Source organism: Meriones unguiculatus (genome assembly GCF_030254825.1).
Source record: "Meriones unguiculatus strain TT.TT164.6M chromosome 13 unlocalized genomic scaffold, Bangor_MerUng_6.1 Chr13_unordered_Scaffold_44, whole genome shotgun sequence".
Lineage (NCBI taxonomy): Eukaryota > Metazoa > Chordata > Mammalia > Rodentia > Muridae > Meriones > Meriones unguiculatus.
The window spans coordinates 2840415-2860961 of NW_026843651.1; the positions used below are offsets into that span (position 1 = coordinate 2840415).

At 38.3% G+C, this 20547-nt stretch overlaps 1 protein-coding gene and 1 long non-coding RNA gene across 2 annotated transcripts in view; both read right to left on the reverse strand.

Moving 5' to 3' along the window:
* The window catches only part of LOC132651267 (uncharacterized), a 33396-nt gene extending 16261 nt beyond the window's left edge, over positions 1 to 17135 (reverse strand). The window contains exon 1 of the long non-coding RNA XR_009589042.1: positions 17072 to 17135. This is a non-coding gene — a long non-coding RNA (uncharacterized LOC132651267). The remainder of the gene's footprint in view (positions 1 to 17071) is intronic.
* LOC132651281 (zinc finger protein ZFP2-like) lies at positions 15386 to 15808 on the reverse strand (the record flags this gene model as incomplete). The annotated part of the gene is made up of 1 exon (XM_060376515.1): positions 15386 to 15808. A coding segment is annotated over one exon (423 nt), but the record flags the coding sequence as incomplete, so codon positions are not given.
* Positions 17136 to 20547: the final 3412 nt, after the last annotated feature.

Genomic DNA, 20547 nt, shown 5'->3' on the forward strand with positions numbered 1-20547 from the left:
GTTAATAAAAGTACACTATTAATAGTAAAACCAGGGATGTTTTAAGGTTTGAGCTGAAACAATAGTCCAACGTAGCATTGGCAGCCTGGGCACTCTCAAACTGGGTCTAAAACTGAGAATCTCTAAAACTGAGATTCCCCTATATTTGTTTTTTCCCCTCAGATTCTTGATGATTTAATAAAAACAATTAATGAGTAGATGTACACCCCTTTAAGATTTAAAGTACAGGTGCCAGTGCCATGCCAATTTTTATTACTGTTGCTCTATAGTACTACTTGAGATCCATGATGAAATTACCACCAGGAAATCTCTTATTGTACAGGCATGTTTTTTTATCAATTCTGGGTTTTTTGTTTTCCATATGAAACTGAGAATTGTTCTTTCAAGGTCTGTAAAGAGTTGTGTTGGTATTTTGATTGTAATTCCATTGAGTCTGGAGATTTCTTTTGGTAGAGTGGCCATGTTTTACTATGTTAATCCCACCAATCTTGGAGCATGGGAGATCTTTCCATCTTCTGATATCTTCCTTAAAGTTTTGTCTTTTGTATACAGGAAGGCTTCCGATATATTTTTATTTAATTTTGTATCCAGCCACCGTACTGAAGGTGTTTATCAGTTGTAGGAGTTCCCTGGTTGAATTTTTAGGGTTATTCATTTGTACTATCACATCATCTGCAACACATGCTGGATTGGATATGGAGAAAAGAGAACCCTCCTCCATTGCTGATGGAAATGTAAACTTGTACAACCACTTTGGAAATCAGACTGGTGCTTTCTCAGAAAATTATGAATAATGCTACTTCAAGATTCAGCTATACAACCCCTGGGCATACATTCAGAAGATTCTGAACCATACAACAAGGACATTTGCTCAACTATTCTCATAGCAGCTTTGTTCATAATAGCCAGAATCTGGAAACAACCTAGATGATGTCCCACAACTGAGGAGTGGATACAGAAATTGTGGCACATTTACACAGGGCAGTACTACTCGGTATTTAATAACAAGGAAATCAGCAGGCAAATGGATAAAACTAGGAAAGATCATCTTCAGTGAGGTATCAGACTCAGAAAGACACACATGGTATATACTCACTTCTAAGTGGATATTAGTCATGTAATATAGAATGAAGCATATGAAAATCTATAGTCCTAAGGAAGCTAACCAACAGGGAGGACCACAGGGAAGATGTTTAATCCTCATTCAGAAAGGCAAATGGGATAGACATTGTTAATGTGAGAAGACAGGGAACAGGGCAGGAACCTAGCACAGAGGCCCTCTAAAAGAATCTACCTAGGAGGGTATTGAAGCAGATGCTTAGACTGATAGCAAAACTTTGGGTAGAGAGCACAGAATCATTTGGAAGATTCAGGAGATAAAGATCTGGATAGGCCAGGCACTCCACAAGGAGACCAAAAGAGCAAAAATAAATATGGGCCCTGGGGTTCCTGCTCCAACCAAGGACCATGCATGGAGAACAACTAGAGCCCCTGTTCAGATGTAGCCCATAAGTATCTCAGTCTCCATGTGGATTTCCTAGTAAGGGTAGGAAGGGCTTTCTCTGACATGAACTCAGTGGCTGGCTCTTTGATCACCTACTCCTGAGAGGTGCAGCCTTGCCAGGCCATAGAAGAAGCGGGTGCAGCCATTCCTAGTCAGTTTAGATAACATAGGCTAGTATAATATAATAGGGGAGGAGGACTTCCCCTATAAGTGGACTAGGAAAGGGATATAGGGAGAGAAGTAGGAGGTAGGTTGTGACAGGCAGAAGGTGAGGGGTGGGCCTACATTCAGTATACAAAGTGAATTAATTGTAATAATCAATAAAAATGTGTTTTTTTTTCCTGGGATGAGTGGACTTAGGCAACTGTCTCCTAACAACAACTGAAAAGAATACTATTTCATTTCTACACATTTTCCTTTTCCTGTAATACTATTTATAATAAATACCCCTGATAAAATTCAGTGGTATGTTTTATATTCCTGGTATCATAATATAGCATAACATATTACAAACCAAAATTTGACATGTTAAGCATATAAAAAGTTTATGAAAAAGTGGCTTGAATTTTCAAAAGAGCAAAGAGTATTTATTTAAAACTCTAGAGGGTAAAAACTGGAAGAAAAAATGATGGAAGAATAAATAATAATATATACATAAATTAATATCTCTTACATAAATTACAACATTTTGTTTATTGAGATCTTAAAAATATAGACAGAACACTTTTCTTTCTTTTTTATTATTATTATTAATTACACTTTATTCATTTTGGATCCCCCCATGAGCCCCTCCCTCCTCCCCTCCCGATCCTACCCTTCCTCCCCTATCTGCATGCATGCTCCTCCCCAAGTCCACTGATAGGGGAGGTCCTCCTCTCCTTCCTTCTGATCTTAGTCTATCAGATCACATCAGGAACGGCTGCATTGTCTTCTTCTGTGGCCTGGTATGGCTGCTCCCCCCTCAGGGGGAGGTGATCAAAGGGCAGGCCAATCAGATTGTGTCAGAGGCAGTCCCTCTTCCCATTACTATGTAACACACTTGGACACTTAACTTCCATGGGCTACATCTGTACAGGGGTTCTAGGTTATCTCCATGAATAGTCCTTGGTTGGAGTATGAGTCTCTGGGAAGTTCCCTGTGTTCAGATTTTCTTGTTCTGTTGCTCTCCTTCCTGTCCTCTCCAGCTCTTGCTATTTCCCACTTCTTATATAAAATTCCATTCACTCAGCCCGACAGTTGGCTATCAGGCTCAGCATCAGCTTTGATAGTCTGCAGGGCAGAGGCTTTCAGAGGCCCTCTGTGGCAGGTTGGATATGTAAACAAAACCCAGCAATCTGTTGCATACAAGAAACACACCTAAGGCACAAAGAGAGACATTACCTGAGGGTAAAGGGTTGGAAGACCACTTTCCAAGCAAATGGACCCAAGAAGCAAGCAAGAGTAGCCACTCTAATATCTGATAAAATAGACTTTCAACCAAAATTAATAAAAACAATGGGGAAGGACACTTCATACTCATCAAGAAAAAATTCCACCAGGAAGACATCACAATCCTGAACATCTATGCCCCAAATACAAGAGCACCCACATTTGTTAAAGAAACATTGATAAAATTTCAAGCACATATAGATCCCCACACATTAATAGTGAGAGACTTCAACACCCCACTGTCAACAAAGGACAGGTCAACAAAACAGAAATTAAACAAAGAAACAATGTCTCTGACAGAGGTCATGAATCAAATGGACCTAACAGACATTCACAGAACTTTACACCCAAACACAAAAGAATTTACCTTCTTCTCAGCACCTCATGGAGCCTTCTCCAAAATAGACCATATAGTGGGTCACAAAGCAAGCCTCAACAGATACAAGAAGATTGAAATAATCCATTGTATCTTGTCTGATCACCATGGAATAAAGCTGGACCTCAACAATAACAGAAATAGCAAAAACCCTACACACACATGGAAACTGAAAAACTTGTTACTAAATGACAGCTGGGTCAGGGAAGAAATAAAGAAAGAAATTAAAGTCTTTCTAAAAATCAATGAAAATGAAGACACAACATACCCAAACTTATGAGACACAATGAAGGCAGTGCTAAGAGGAAAGTTCAGAGCACTAAGTGCCTTCAAGAAGAAATTCGAGACAGCTCATTCAAGCAACTTAATGGCTCACTTAAAAACCCTAGAAAAAGAAGAAGCAGACACACCAAGAAGGAGCAGACGGCTGGAAATAATCAAACTCAGGGCTGAAATCAATCAATTGGAAACAAATAGAACAATTAAAGAATCAATGAAACCAAGAGCTGGTTCTTTGAGAAAATCAACAAGATCGACAAACCCTTAGCCAGGCTAACTAAAAGGCAGAGAGACACCACCCAAATCAACAAAATCAGAAATGAAAAGGGGGACAGAACTACAGACACTGAGGAAATGAAAGCAATCATTAGGACTTACTTCAAAAGTCTATATGGAACAAAACTTGAAAATTTAAATGAAATGGACAATTTTCTTGATCGATTCCACTTACCAAAGCTAAATGAGGACCAGGTAAATCAATTAAATAGTCCTATATCCCCCAAGGAAATAGAAGCAGTCATCGAAAGTCTCCCATCCAAAAAAAGCCCAGGACCTGATGGTTTCAGCCCAGAATTCTACCAGACATTCAAAAAAGAGCTAACTCCAGTTCTCTTCAAACTATTCCACAAAATCGAAACAGAAGCAACATTACCAAACTCATTCTATGAAGCCACAGTCACCTTGGTACCTAAACCTCACAAAAACCTAACCAAAAAAGTGAACTTCAGGCCAATCTCCCTTATGAACATTGATGCAAAAATACTCAACAAAATACTCGCAAACTGAATCCAAGAACACATCAAAGATATCATCCACCATGACCAAGTAGGCTTCATCCCAGGTATGCAGGGGTGGATCAATATACGGAAATCCATCAATGTGATCCACCATATTAACAAACTGAAAGAAAAAAACCACATGATAATCTCCCTAGATGCTAAAAAAGCCTTTGACAAAATCCAACATCCATTCATGTTTAAGGTATTGGAGAGATCAGGGATACAAGGCACATATCTAAACATAGTTAAGGCAATATACAGCAAACCTATAGCCAACATCAAGCTAAATGGAGAGAAACATAAAGCACTCCCACTGAATTCAGGGACAAGGCAAGGCTGCCCACTCTCTCCATATCTCTTCAACATAGTTCTGGAAGTCCTTGCTAGAGCAATAAGACAGTTGAAGGAGATCAAGGGGATACAAATTGGAAAGGAAGAAGTCAAATTATCACTATTTGCAGATGATATGATAGTATACGTGAGTGACCCCAAAAACTCTACCAGGGAACTCCTACAGCTGATAAACACCTTCAGCAAAGTGGCCGGATACAAAATTAACTAAAAAAATCAGTAGCCCTCCTATATACAAAAGACAAAAGGGCTGAGAAAGAAATTAGGGAAACAACACCCTTCACAATAGCCACAAATGACATAAGGTACCTTGGAGTAACTCTAACCAAGGAAGTCAAAGACTTGTATGAAAAAAATTCAAATCTCTGAAGAAAGAACTAGAAGAAGATATGAGAAGATGGAAAGATCTCCCATGCTCATGGCTTGGCAGGATTAACATTGTAAAAATGGCTATCTTACCAAAAGGAATCTATAGATTTAATGCAATTCCCATCAAATTGCCAACACAATTCTTTACAGACCTGGAAAGAAAAATTTTCAACTTCGTATGGAATAACAAACCCAGAATTGCTAAAACAATCCTCTACAATAAAAGATCTTCTGGAGGTATCTCCATCCCTGATCTCAAGCTATACTATAGAGCAACAGTTATAAAACCTGCATGGTACTGGCATAGAAACAGAATGGTGGATCAATGGAGCTGAACAGAAGACCCAGAAATAAACCCACACCCTTATGGACAACTGATATTTGACAAAGATGCCAAAACCATACAATGGAAAAAAGATAGCATCTTCAACAAATGGTGCTGGTCCAACTGGATGTCTACATGTAGAAAAATGAAAATAGATCCAAACTTATCACCCTGCACAAAACTGAAGTCCAAGTGGATCAAAGACCTCAACATAAAACCAGAGATATTAAATCGGCTAGAAAAAAAAAGTGGGGAATACCCTGGAACTCATTGGCACAGGAGACAATTTCCTGAACAAAACACCAACAGCATAGGGTCTAAGAGCAACAATCAATAAATGGGACCTCATGAAACTGAAAAGCTTCTGCAAAGCAAAGGACACCATCATCATAACAAAGCGACCTCCTACAGATTGGGAAAGAATCTTCACCAACCCTTTATCTGAAAGAGGACTCATATCCAGTATATATAAAGAACTAAAGAAGCTGAAAAGCAGCAAACCAAGTAACCCACTTAAAATATGGGGAACAGAGCTAAACAGAGAACTCTCTGTAGAGGAATATCGAATGGCAGAGAAGCATTTAAAGAAATGCTCAACCTCATTAGCCATTAGGGAAATGCAAATCAAAACAACCCTGAGATTTCACCTTACACCCATCAGAATGGCCAAGATCAAAAACTCAAATGACAACACATGCTGGAGAGGTTGTGGAGAAAGGGGAACCCTTCTCCACTGCTGGTGGGAATGTAAACTTGTACAACCACTCTGGAAATCAATCTGGCACTTTCTCAGACAACTAGGAATAGCGCTTCCTTAAGATCCAGCCATACTGCTCCCTGGCATATATCCAAAAGAGGCTCAAGTACACAAAAAGGACATTTGCTCAACCATGTTTGTAGCAGCTTTATTTGTAATAGTCAGAAGCTGGAAACAGCCCAGATGCCCCTTAACTGAAGAATGGATGCAGAAATGGTGGTACATCTATTCAATGGAATATTACTCAGCAATGAAAAATAAGGAAATCATGAAATTTGCAGGTAAATGGTTGGATCATCCTGAATGAGTTGTCCCAGAAGCAAAAAGACACACACGGTATATAGTCACTCATATAGACATACAACATAGGAGAAACCCACTAAAATCTGTACATCTAAAGAAACTAAGCAAGAGAGAGGACCCTAACTAAAACACTCAATCCCCATCCTGAAAGGCAAAGAGGATGGACATCAGAAAAAGAATAAATCAGGAAACAACCTAGGATCCTGCTACAGAGGGCCTCTGAAAGCCAGAAGAAGAAAACAGGAAACAAACTAGGAACCTACCACTGAGGGCCTCTGAAAGCCTCTGCCCTGCAGACTATCAAAGCAGATGCTGAGCCTGATGGCCAACTGTCGGGCATAGTGCAGGGAATATTATGTAAGCAGTGTGAAATAGTAAGAGCTGGAGAGGACAGGGTCTCCACAAAGAGAGCAACAGAACAAGAAAATTTGAACACATGGAACCTCCCAGAGACTCATACTCCAACCAAGGACTATTCATGGAGATAACCTAGAACTCCTGCACAGATGTAGCCCATGGTGTCCAAGTGGGTTACATAGTAATGGGAAGAGGGGCTGCCTCTGACATAATCTGTTTGGCCTGCTCTTTGATCACCTCCCCCTGAGGGTGGAGCAGCCTTACCAGGCCACAGAAGAGGACAATGCAGCCACTTTTGATGAGAACTAATAGACTAAGATCAGAAAGGAGAGGAGGACCTCCCCTATCAGTGGACTTGGGGAGGGGCATGCATGCAGAAAGGGGAGGGAGGGTGGGATCAGGAGGGGAGGAGGGAGGGGCTTATGGGGGGATACAAAATGAATAAAGTATAATTAATAAAATTTAAATAAAAAATTAAAAAATAAAAGAATACACATTTTAGTAGGTTATACATGTTACTTTTTAATTTGTGGGCAATATAAATATTCAAATTTTAATTACAAAATAGTAATTGTGATGAATAATACAGGTACTATATATATTTTCCCTTAGTATTTTATTTTTCTGGAGGAAACAGGAATTAGGTTGACAGTTGACATCTTCTGTTGGACAGGCAAAAACCTGGATCTCTGGCAAAGGGAGCTTGCAAAATTGTACATCCACAGCAGAAATCAGTGTGTAGAATTATCAAAATGATAAAAATAAATCTGCCATATGAACAACTTATAACTCTCCTTGACATATGCACAATGGACTCAACATATTCCTTCAAAAATATTTTCTCAACCATGCTGCTCATTGCTGTTCTGTTCACAATAGGTACAAAATGGGAACGCCTAAATATCCTTCAGCTGATATAGATAAGTGAAATGGTATGCACATAAGTATATAGAAATATAAATGATGATATTGATTTAGGTAAGTCAGATCCAGAAAACAGATATCACATGTCCTATCTACTATGAAGCATGTAGCTCTAGATCTTCAGTTGTGAGTATTCACCCTACTGTGAAAGAAAAGAAAGATTGTTGTGAAAGATTGGGGACCAACCCCAGCAGTAGATAGTTTCCATAGAGGAGGGAAGGATAAGGTGGGGCAGAAATGAGTCAGACATGGTTGTCCAAAGAAACTTAGAGTCTCGACTCACTGGTAGTCAGAGTACTTCTTTATTTATATAGCTTTAATAATAAAAGATAGATTCACATTGTTCTAAAACATAGATTATATCCTTTTTGTCCCCAGACAGGTGATTTAACTGTCTCTTGGTCATAAATTTAGTCATCATTGATAAACTTTATCTTTTACTATCATTTTTCTTCATCAGTCCCATAACCTGATATTTTTGAGAATCTGAAGGCATATTTGCCATAGCCTGAAAGCCCATTCTCAGGTTGGAAGCATTATCAGATTCAATGGCAGTAGATAGAATATCTTCAAGCCAGCTTTGGCATATTGCTTTGTCCCAAGAAGTATATTATCATATTTTAATGGACAGCCTCAAGAAAAACAATTTACGCCAAAGCAGCAACAGTTATTATTCAATTCCTGGCATAATGCATTGTCTATACCTCATATCTTTGTAGAATTTACTTATGTGCTAAATCTAGGTATTCTTTCATTATTTTGGTCATATAACACCACAGTGATACTGTGAAAGCTGATATTTCTGGAAAAAGGAGGCCCTAATACCTCACTTTAAAAATGATTTTTATAAAATATTCTTTGTCCATCATTATAGACCCTAGTGTAATGTGAAAATATCTCCAGCCATTCATTTACATCTTTATCTAGTCATTGAGAACATACCATATATAACTCCTAACATATATAACTCTTATATGCCAAGTAATCATCTGTGGACACAGAAGTACAATGTATTTAATCGCAAATACTATCAACTCTCCTAGCTCTAGAAACTTTTTTTGCCATTTTAAGAGTATGTTGTTCTGATTATTTTCTTCTTGAGGAAGCACAAGGGTAGATTTTGCAAGACTATCTTGGAGCTGAAGTCTCATAAGGAGTTTTCTGCCATTTTTATGTGAGTTACAACTTCCATGAGGAAGACATTCATGTAGGGCCAGATAATTGATATTCCCCCTAAAAATTAGAGTAGCAGTATGCTCAGGATTTTTCTAGGGAAGCTTAGAAGCAGTACTCCAGGCTGAAGGCATAAATGATTCATTAAAAAATTTTCCATTGCTCCAATGTCCTCAGGTTGTACATGTATTGAAAACCCTCGAAGCATGTAGCAAGTGGATCAAGACCAAGCCTGAAAGATAGCATGAAGGCTATTGTAACATGCAACTCAGCTATGCTGGATCTTTGTCAAATAGCTGTGCTGACTTCATGGCTTTAACTGTATATGAACTTTGGTGAGGTTTTAATCCATTTGGAGGTGACTTTCAGTGAAAATAAGCTCCTATTTTTTGTTTCTACATATATACATCTAGTTTGGTCAGCACCATTTATGAAGATTTTATCTGTTTTTCCAGTGTGTATTTCTAGCTTTCCAGTGTGTATTTCTATGTTTTGTTATAGTACTAGTGCATTTACATAATCAAATATTACTCAGACATTTAAAAAATCAAATCATGAAACATGAAGGTAAATGTACATTTGCAGGTAACTGAGAGTGAGAGAACCTAGACCTCAAAAGAGAAATAGGGTATGTATTTTTTTTACGTATATATTAGTTGCAAGATGTATGATATGCAAGCAACTGAACATAATATTGCAGGGGATACATACAGATTAAGAACTGGAGGTTAGGGGAGGCAGAAATTTCTCCATAGGAAAGGGAAATAAATACTTGGAACAAATGGAAGGTGGGCTAAAAAGATAGAATTGAAGGGGATTGGGAAAGGAAGAGGGCAATGAAAAGGTAACATGAGGAAAGACAGGTAAAATTAAGGGTCATTTGTTTGGTGCAGTGGAAACCTAATGCAATAGATACTTTCTAAAATATATACATATAAGAAGCCAATATAAATGAAATCACCACACAAGAAGAAAGTCCCAACTGGAAATCTCTTGTCACTAAATTAAGCATCCAGTACTGGTAATGGTTTATATTTAACTGAGGTATTGGCCAAAGTAGTGTGATTGTAATGCCAAAACAATACATGCTTTTGTCAAGACTATAGGTTGCTCTCCACAAAATGACTGGAATATCCTATTGCTTGAGACAACACTTACACTTACATTGAACATAGATAAATAGAGCTTGTGCCTACATAGAACCTCCACACCTACATTCTAGCAACTTTGATATGGGAAGTATTCTGTAACTACAAGAAAAGAAATATAAACACTAACCCAGCTACCAAACTTTTGAACTATAATAAAGTCCTACCTGTAAGACAATATTAGTGCAACAGTTGTAGGAGTAAATAACCAATCTATAGTTTGACTTAAGGCACACTTCACATGATGCAATCCACACCTGACACTGGTTTATTGATCAAGAAAAAGAAATTACATAGCCCATGGTTCTAGGGAAAAACCAAATACTATGCTCTACTAAAAGTAATTAAATGACCCTTGCCACAATTCTGCTATACTCATAGACCAGTATCTTGTTCAGCCATCATCAAAAAAGTGTCATCCTGCATCTGCTGGAGACAAATTCAGAGGCCCATAGAGAAAATAGACAGTCAGTGAGAGACCTCAGAATATGCTCTTCAGGCTCTTCTCATCCAGGTCTTTCTATCTCCTGAATCCTCCATATTAGTCCATGCTCTCTGCCCAAAGTTTGGCTATGAGTCTAATCATCTGCTTTAATACCCTGCTAGGTAGATTCTTTCAGAGGCCCTCTGTGGTAGGTTCCTGCCCTGTTCCCTGTCTTCTCTCATTCCTGATGTCTATCCCATTTTTGCCCTTCTAAATGAGGATTAAGCATCTTCACTAGGGGTCTTCCTGTTGTTTAGATCCTTTAGGACTATAGTTTTTAGTATTTTAATCCTACATTATTTGACTAATATCCACATATAAGTGAGGATATACCATGAGTGTCTTTCTATTTCTGGATACCTCACTCAGAGTGATCTTTTCTAGTTGCATCCATTTGCCTGCTGATTTCCTTGTTTTTAATTGCTAAATAGTATTGCATTGTATAAACGTGCCACAATTTCTGTGTCTATTCCTCGGTTTGGGGACATCTAATTTGTTTCCAGATTCTGGCTATTGTCAATAAAGCTGTTATGAGTAGAGTTGAGTAAATGTCCTTGTTGTATGGTTGATAATCTTCTGAATATATGCCCAGGGTTGGTATAACTGAATATTCTAGTAGCACTATTCATAATTTTCTAAGCACCAGATTGATTTCCAAAGTGGTTGTACAAGTTTATATTCCCACCAGCAATCGAGGAGGGTTCACTTTTCTCCACATCCAGTCCAGCTTGTGTTGCAGATTATGTGATAGTACACATGAATAACACTAAAAATTCAACCAGGGAACTCCTACAGCTGATAAACAACTTCAGCAAAATGACTAGATACAAAATTAAATTTAAAAAACCGTGAAGCCCTCCTGTATACAGAAGACAAATGGGCTCAGAAGAAAGTTAGGGAAACAAAACCCCTTTGCAAAAGGCACTATTCATAATTTTCTGATAAAGCACCAGATTGATTACCAAAGTGGTTGTACAAGTTTATATTCCCACCAGCAATGGATAAGGGTTCCCTTTTCTCCACATCCTGTCCAGCATGTGTTGCAGATGATGTGAGAGTATACATGAATAACCCTAAAAATTCAACCAGGGAACTCCTACAGCTGATAAACACCTTTGGCAAAATGGCTGGATACAAAATTAAATTTAAAAAGATCTGAAGCCCTCCTGTATACAAAAGACAAATGGGCTCAGAAGGAAATTATGGAAACAAAACTCCTTCACAAAAGCCACAAATAACATAAAGTACCTTGGTGTGACTCTAATCAAGCAAGTGGATGATTTGCATGAAAAAAAGAACTTCAAGGAAGATATCAGAAGATCTCCCGTACTGCAGGATTGGTAGGATTAACATAGGAAAAAATGGTCACTCTACCAAAAGAAATCTAAAGAGTCAATGCAATTCCAATCAAAATACCAGCACAACTCATTACAGACCTTGAAAGAACAATTCTCAGTTTCATATGGAAAAAACAAAACAAAAAAAAAAAAAACAGAATTGATTTAAAAAGTGCCTGTACAATAAAAGAGTTTCTGGAGGTATCTTTATCCGAGATCTCAAGTAGTACTATAGCGCAACAGTAATAAAAAATGGCATGGTATTGGCACCTGTATTTTAAAACTTAAAGGGGTGTGCATCTACTCATTAATCATTTTTATTAAATCATATCAAGAAGCTGAGGGGAAAAACAAATGTAGAGGAATCAACTGCTGTCTCAGTTTTAAACTCAGTTTGAGGGTGCCCAGACAGCCAATGCTACCTTGGGCTATTGTTTCCGCTCATCAACTTTAAAACATCCATGGCTTACTATTAATAGTGTACTTTTCTTAACTTTAAATTGTTCTCTAAGATTTTTTACATCAGAGCCAAACATCTTCCCTGACCTTGTTAAACAATCTATTTTTCCAAATTGTTTTTAAGTATAATGGTCATTGCTAACAATCTATATCTATGGCTCCTTTCAAGGACAGTGGTTAATTCATTAATCTGCTCCAGTTAACATGTGAAAAGAGATCAAGCATTGTTAATTTTAAATGTCAGTGATATTTCCCAGTGAAGAGCTAGAAGCCTTCTTAAAGTTTTCATACAACTCATGTTATAAGGATTATGGACATCATAAGGGCAACAAGCAGAGATATGCTACATAAGAACACAAAGTCCTCTGGAAAATCAGTTTTTGGGATTATTCTTCTCCAAGACAAACTCATCATGATTATGCTAACAGGGGAGCCACATTCCATGAGTTCTGCAGCTGTTTTGCTGTTGCTACTGCATGGCTATTGACAGTGGCAGAAAGCCAAAATAGTTTGCCTATAGATGGGTAAGGGGGGGAGTGAGGTTATCTCAGGCCCTGGGAAGGAGAATTCAGGGTTTTGCATGGGCTGTACTAGCCTGGAAGACCAGATAACATGGAAGGAGTGAAGGATTGCTGGGAGAAAATAGCAGGTAGATTTGATTTGGTATTTTAACTAGGAACCTCTGCCATTAGTTCCAGGTTTGAATCCTACTTCTATGGTAACATGAACTTCAGAGAGAAAAGCATGGTCTCCATTGGATAGTGATCTTCAAGTGAGCCCACAGGGAAGAAAGGTGACAAAGACAAAGATTCTGTTTTTCTTTTCTTTCTATATATCTTCTTTCTTGTCTTTGAGGGAGGGCAGTTACCCAAACTAGACTCAAATTTTTGCTTTTTTTTTGTTTTTCTTACTACATTTCATTAATTGTTTTTATTTTTCACAATTTATTTATTATATATGCTGATTGAAGGTCAATCCCTCAACTCATACTGGTCTCACCCTCCCTCCATCTTCCCCCATCTCCTTTCCCTAGACCACTCAAAAGGGGAGTTCCTCTCCTCTGCCATCCACCCATACATTATCAGAACAGTGCTCAGCTATTAAAAACAGAGAAATAAAATTTCTGCTCTTATTTCTTTTTATAGGCCACTGTACTCACCACAGAAGATTTCATCCCATGAAGCTTGCCTGCAACCTTACCATGAACTAAACACTAAGTATAACTCATTTTAAAGAGTCCCACCCCAAGACACTGTTTGATTGACCATTTCACATCCAGAAACATGTGAAATTTGAAATGCTATGAAGTTTGAGACATTTCATCACAAGCATTTCAGAGATCGAGATTCTCTTGCTGCCTCTAGGGCTGTTTCCCACCAGCCCAGGAAGGCAAAATGGGCAGAAGATGATTAGCATAAAGCTTGGAAAGCCTGCAAGCATAACTGTGGTCAGCCACTCTGGGAACCACCTCAGAAAGTAAGTTCAACTTTAATTCCAGAAAACAGAAAACAGAGGCTTATATCCCTTGGGGAGTGCCTGGGATGCTCCAAGCATAGGTGTAGATAATTGTTTAATGCTAGGCAATTCAAGGATGCTTGATTTGCATTAAAGAGCACATTCCTATTATATGAATAAGAACAAGGACACAGATCCAAATTATCCGATATTTGAAGGGAGGGGAGAATTATCAGGGATCTGTGTCAAAGGCCATCTATCAAATTTGATTGGTGGTGTCCATGTGTAAAGATACTCTCCAGATGAAGTCAGGCAGAGAAAACGCACCATTGACATGGTTACCCATCTAGGCCAGAAGCAGAGTCATATGTGGAAAAGAAAGCCTCCTCCCTCACATCTCAAAATTCAGTCTGAGTTGTGATGGTTTTCAATAGAACCCCTGGAACAATAGGTATGTGTACACAAAGAAACTTCTACAGGCTGCCACTGTTGTGTTACTCTCAGAGTACTTCCTGGTTGGTGTTAGTTCACCATTCCCTGCATATTCATCCACTGGACTCAAAGTTTCTTGTGTAAAGTGAGGCAATTGAAAACAGTAAATATTGAGAATCAGGATTATCAATAAGTCTTCCATAAACACCTTATTATATAATACTGTTGCAGGTAATTGATATTCACCATTCATTGTATTCTTTTTAAAAATAAGTTTATTTACTTTAAAATCCAATTGAAGTCCCCCTCCTTTCTCTCCCCCAGTACTACCCTCCATTCCTATTCCCCGTATTCCCTTTACCCTTTAGAAAAGGGAGGTCATTTCCATTGAGCTAGTTTTTCAGTTCTGTTGGATCTCAGTAGACCAAAGAACACAAAGGCCTTTCCATATTGCTTATAGTCACAGAATTCCTCTCCAGTAAGGATTCTTTTATGATGATGATGACTCTAGATTTGTGAAAAGCCTCACCATTTTAACACATTCATAAGTTTTCCTCCATTATGAATCCTTTCATGATGATGAAGATTATACAAATGTGGAATGGTTTCACCATGTTAAAAGCACTCACAGGATTTCTTTCCATTAGGATTGCTTTCATGAGTGTGAAGATGATTCTAAAATCCAAAAGTTTTATTCACATTGGTTACAGACAGACAGCTTCTTTCCAGTATGTGTTCTTTTATGTATTAAGAGATGTTATGTGCAAAGGCTTTGCCACATAGGTATATTCATGTGGTTTCCCTCCAGAATGTGTGGTTGTCTTAGGAGATGATTGTTAAATGCAAAGGCTTTATCACCCTAATTACCCTCACAAGGCTCCTCTCCATTGTTTTTTTTTTTTCATGTTTTCAGAGACTACTCTACTGTGCAAACGCTTTATCACATTGTGTATATCTATAAGGTTTCTTTCCAGTATGGCTTATGAGATTACTGTTTTATGGCTTATGAGATTACTGTTTCGTGCAAAGGCTTTACCACATTCGTCACATTCATAACGTTTCTCTCCAGTGTGTGTTCTTTTGTGGCTTAAGAGATGACTGTTTTGTGCAAAGGCTTTACCACACTGCTTACACTCATAAGGTTTCTCTCCAGTGTGTGTTCTTTTGTGGCTTAAGAGAGTACTGTTTTCTGCAAAGGCTTTGCCACACTCATTACATTCATAAGGTTTCTCTCCAGTGTGTGTTCTTTTATGGCTTATGAGATGACTGTTTTGTGCAAAGGCTTTGCCACACTCATTACATTCATAAGGTTTCTCTCCAGTGTGTGTTCTTTTATGGATTATGAGATGACTGTTTTGTGCAAAGGCTTTACCACACTGGTTACACTCATAAGGTTTCTCTCCAGTGTGTGTTCTTTTATGCCACACAACATGACTGTTTTTTGCAAAGGTTTTACCACACTGATTACATTTATAAGGCTTCTCTCCTGTGTGTGTTCTTTTATGCCATATGAGAACAGTGGTATAGGGGAAGGCTTTACCACATAGAGTGCACTTAAAGGGTTTCTCTCTGGTATGACTGCTTTCATGCCTGCAAAGATAATTGGAACATGTGAATGATTTACCACAGTCATTTAATTACACTAATAAATATATTTATCTATGTGAATAAATTTTATAATTCAGTCTAATGGTAAAGAAGAACCAAATTTTAAAGTTTTATCACTTTATTTACATTCATGGTATTCCCGTTCATTATGGATATTTTTGAAGATCCCGGTGATGTTAAGAGCATTTGTTATGTGATTCATTTTATAGCATCATTTTTCTATAAGAGCTTTTCTCAAATATATGAAGAGTATTGTAAAAATTCAGAGTTTTACCACAGCAATCCCATTCACAAATTTTTGCACTATATGAATGACACTTCATTTAAGAAGTGAGCAGAACAAGCAGAAGAAGTTCCAAATTCATAGGTATTTTCAGCAGTATGAGTTTGCTGATGAATTCTCCGTGAAGATGCAAAACCAATTAAGAGTAACCATCTATCACATTCAGAAAATCTACTCAAAGTGGAAACTACTACAAAATCAATTGTTCTTGGAGAAAGACAGGTACACTGCTTCTTTCAATATTCCTATGCTCATGTGTCTTAGAAACATTGTGATATATGATATACCTATTTAAATTACAAGAATAATAAAAGATTCCCACATTGAATTAACACAGTTTGTTTTTTGTTCATCATAGACATGTCATATAGGGATTAAGGTTTCTCCACAACAATTATTTTGACTTTCATAAGCTGATTCTTTCACTAAACTTTACAATGTTACTGTATGAATATGAGTAAGACTGGTTGTACTATGACATAACCAGATTGGCAGTTCAACTCAGTAGCTGTAATGTCCATATGATTCCATTGGTATTTTCTGTTACATTATTTATTTTCTTCAATCTTAGGGGAGTACCTTGCAAATACAAATCAGATACCTGACATTGAAGTACATGGAATTGTGAGATTTTAATGATCATCAGTACACTTAAAGCAGTGCTGTTTATACACTGTTGCTTTTCTTTAAAACTTCCAGGTGTGCTGGTACATGCCCTTAATCCTAGCACTTGTGGAGGCAGAATCAGGCAGATCTGTGTGATTTTGAGGTCAGGCTGGTCTAACAAGCAATTCTAAGTTAAGCCACAGCTACACACAAAAAAAAAAACAATTTCAAAAACAGAAAATAAAAAGCCGCCAACAAACCAAAAAAACAAACTTCCAGGACACATTAAAATTTCTTAAGATTCATATATGTATCAGCTTGCACATAAAGTTACCTTTTATTACTTGTAGAACTTTGAAAATGTTCTTCAATATTATGGTCTTCCCAATCGTACCCTAAAATATAGTACCAGAAAATATATATTATTGGAAATATCACATCATTATTTAGGAAAACTTAAATCACTATCTTCTGTGACCCTGAGAACCATGCCGGATTAATTCACCTCATTCCTCCTCATTCTCAATTGGAATTACAGAATAGGATAAATAACAAAGGAAGAATTGTCTCCTTATTTTAAAAGTGGAAGAAAATTCCCAGTCTTACCTATAGCAGTGAGGTTTTTGCAAGTCTCTAGCATCACGTCTTTGTAGAGTTGCTTCTGGGAAGATTCCAGAAAAGCCCACTCTTCTTGGCTGAATTTCACATGCACATCATCGAAGGTCACGGAATTCTAAAATATGCCATACGTTTGTACAACAGAAAGAGTAGCAACAATATAAATTTATGCTTCATTGGCAATATAGTCATATAATTCTAGTGCTTCTTCCATTTATTTTCTGACACAGAAGTGCTAGTGTTACACAGTTGGGTTCTGTGCATCAGATGAAGGAGGGGAGAAGAAAAAGCCTAAAGGTAAAACAAAAAAAAGAAAAAGCCTAAAGGTTAGATTATAAGGAAATCCAAAGGTGTGCTTTGAAATCCTGTGTTAAAGGTGTTTCGGTAGTTTGTAAGACATGAGTATGAAGTAGCCATTAGTTGGGTTCTTGGTTGATCTATGAATCATCTTCAGCTACTACTCAGTTGGTGAGTAGGACAGGACCTGTCATAAGACAGATGGAAGGAAAAAACAAAATCATGACATTTTATCTAGCAACAAATGAGATGCGGCTATCAGGGGACAGTGAACTGGTGGGTGACATCAGTCAAAAGACAACATGGCACTGAATATCATGTTTTGACCAGGGATCAGAGATGTGGCATATCAGTATTTGAAAAGGGGAGCTCATATATTTGTGGAAGGGAAAGTGGACTGCAGTGAATACATGGATAAACATAATGTGAGTGGCAAGCAACAATAATCATAGCTGATAACATCAAATTTTGAGTGACCAGAGAAAAGAAAAGGCATAGAACACATGATTACTATATGATCATTGTTTTGTATATTCTCCTTTCTAAATCATGTATAGTCTATATTTAAAAATAAAGATTAAACCTTTTCTATTAAAAAAAGAAGTTATCACTAAGTCATTTTAAAGAAAACTCAATAACAAAGTTTAACTGTGTCATATCTGAACTTTTTGAATAGGATATAGCTTTGGAATAGTCATGGTAATTAATGGGGACAAAGACAAACAAAGAGAAAAGAGCGAAATAGAAAGAGAGAGACAGAGACACAGAGAGAGAAATTAAGAGATGAACAGTATTAAGTACACATCAGAGAAATTTATGAACAGTTACTAACGACGAAAAATGATGGACAAGCTGGGTGTATTCTGTCATGCCTTTAATTCCATCACTTAGGAGGCAGAGGCAGGTGCATCTTATTGAATTGGATGCCAGCATGTTCTATGCAAAGTGTTCCAGAATAGCCAGACCTATAAAGTAAGACAGAGCCTCCCCTAAAAGTCAATCAAACAAACACAAAATATTGTAATAACTGAGAGGTCTTTACTGAAGCTTCTACAAGGAATTATACATTCACTCCAGTTGTGTATTCATTTTCCAGAAATCTGCACTGCCCTAGCTTAAACTGTAACTTTAATAAGATTTTACTAAAAGGGAATGCATGTTTAAACAGCTAAAAACAGAAAGATGAAATATTAGCAATATAAATGATGTTCTTAAATAAGCAACATAAGGCAAGAGAGATGGCTCAGCAGTGAGGAGCTCTTGCTGCTCTTGCAAATAATTGGGCTCAATTGTCAGTGTTTAACTGGTACCCACTACTATTAGTTGCTATAAGTTCATGAGTTCTGAACACATCTTTGGACTACTGTGAGGATCAGGCACACAAGATGTTCATATTCATGCATACAACCAAAATACTCATATTCAGTAAAAATTAAAAACAGATCCCAGATGGCAGAGCTGATCACACACTGTGTCTGCTCAGCAGGGTAGCAGAGACTGCACAGTGACAAATAGTTGGAACTGTTGGCCTTCACACACCATTGACTGTGTTTACCAGGTGATAACAAACCCAAATGATGAGAAAAACAATTGGGTTCAACTGCAGAGTACCCAGCTAATCCCTGTAAAATTTCCTGGGCTGTTGTGGCAAGAGTAAAGTTTTTAAGCAAATAGACCCAAGAAGCATGTCCTGATCACTTTCTCAGGCTGAACTGTGCACCCCAGGGCGCCAGAGACTGGGAGCCCCAGTCTCAAGAAAACCCTACAGGGAAGGAAGCAAGTGGGACTGACTGAATTTCACCCAGTCTATCCCTGGAAAAGATCCTGCAGAACTGTGGGCACACAGCAGCCAGCCCTGAGTGGGGCTCTAGCCACCAGCCCCCCCGCACATGACTCTATCACAGACAGAACTGTGTGTCCCAGGAAAATAGAGGCTGGGTTTCCCTGTTGGGAGAAATCCCCACAGGGAGGGAAACAGCAGGTCCCAGCTTACAGCACTCAGATGACCCCTCCCCCACTACCACCACCATATACGGGAATGTTCTCGGGAAAAGTTCTCAGGTTCCTGTCCAGTCACCACCTTGGAACCACCCCTTGAAACAAGAGCCTATGCACTCTACACACACACACACACACACACACACACACACAACAGTACAGATTGGGTCTTCCTGTTTGGAGAAAACTGAAAGTTGGGGGAAATATCTGGCCCAACCTCAGGTCACCTAGCTCCAGAAAAGTTTCTGGTTATCCACAGGCTCCAGACTCTAGCCTCCTGCTGCACATATGAGAGTGCTGCTCACATGCCACTGATTACCACTTGGTACTGGGGCACAAAGCTCCAAACATAGACCTAAAGAAGGTTGGGTTCCCTAAGATCAACCCCCAGATACTGCTCCAAGGGACAACCAGTTTTCCCTAACTAAACTGACCAAACCACAAGGCACCCAGGTTACAGCAGCAGCTCACTAAATTTATAGCAAGAAACCCATCGGCAGGGCAGCTGTCTCCAGGACGTCTCTGGGTGAGAGGATAGCCCCTTTTACTAACAAAGGCAACAATTACTACTCAGGTCTGTATGCCTGAGATGAGCTGTGGCAATTCCTGAAAAACACCTGGCATTCAGTGACCATACCTAAAAAAACGGAGGAGAGATCCTTTGGGAAAAATCATCTTCCTGCCAAAAGGATTCGACCCACCACAGGATTCCAGGAAGTACCAGAAACTAACACGCAACACCTAGGATATCCCAATGGGTAGAGGCCAGTGTAAAATCTCAACCAACAAAAGACAAAGCAATATGGCTTCTCCAGAACCCAGATATTCAGGAGCAAGCAGCCCTGGATACCCCAGCATAAAGACAATTTCAGGCCAATCTCCCTTATGATAATTGAT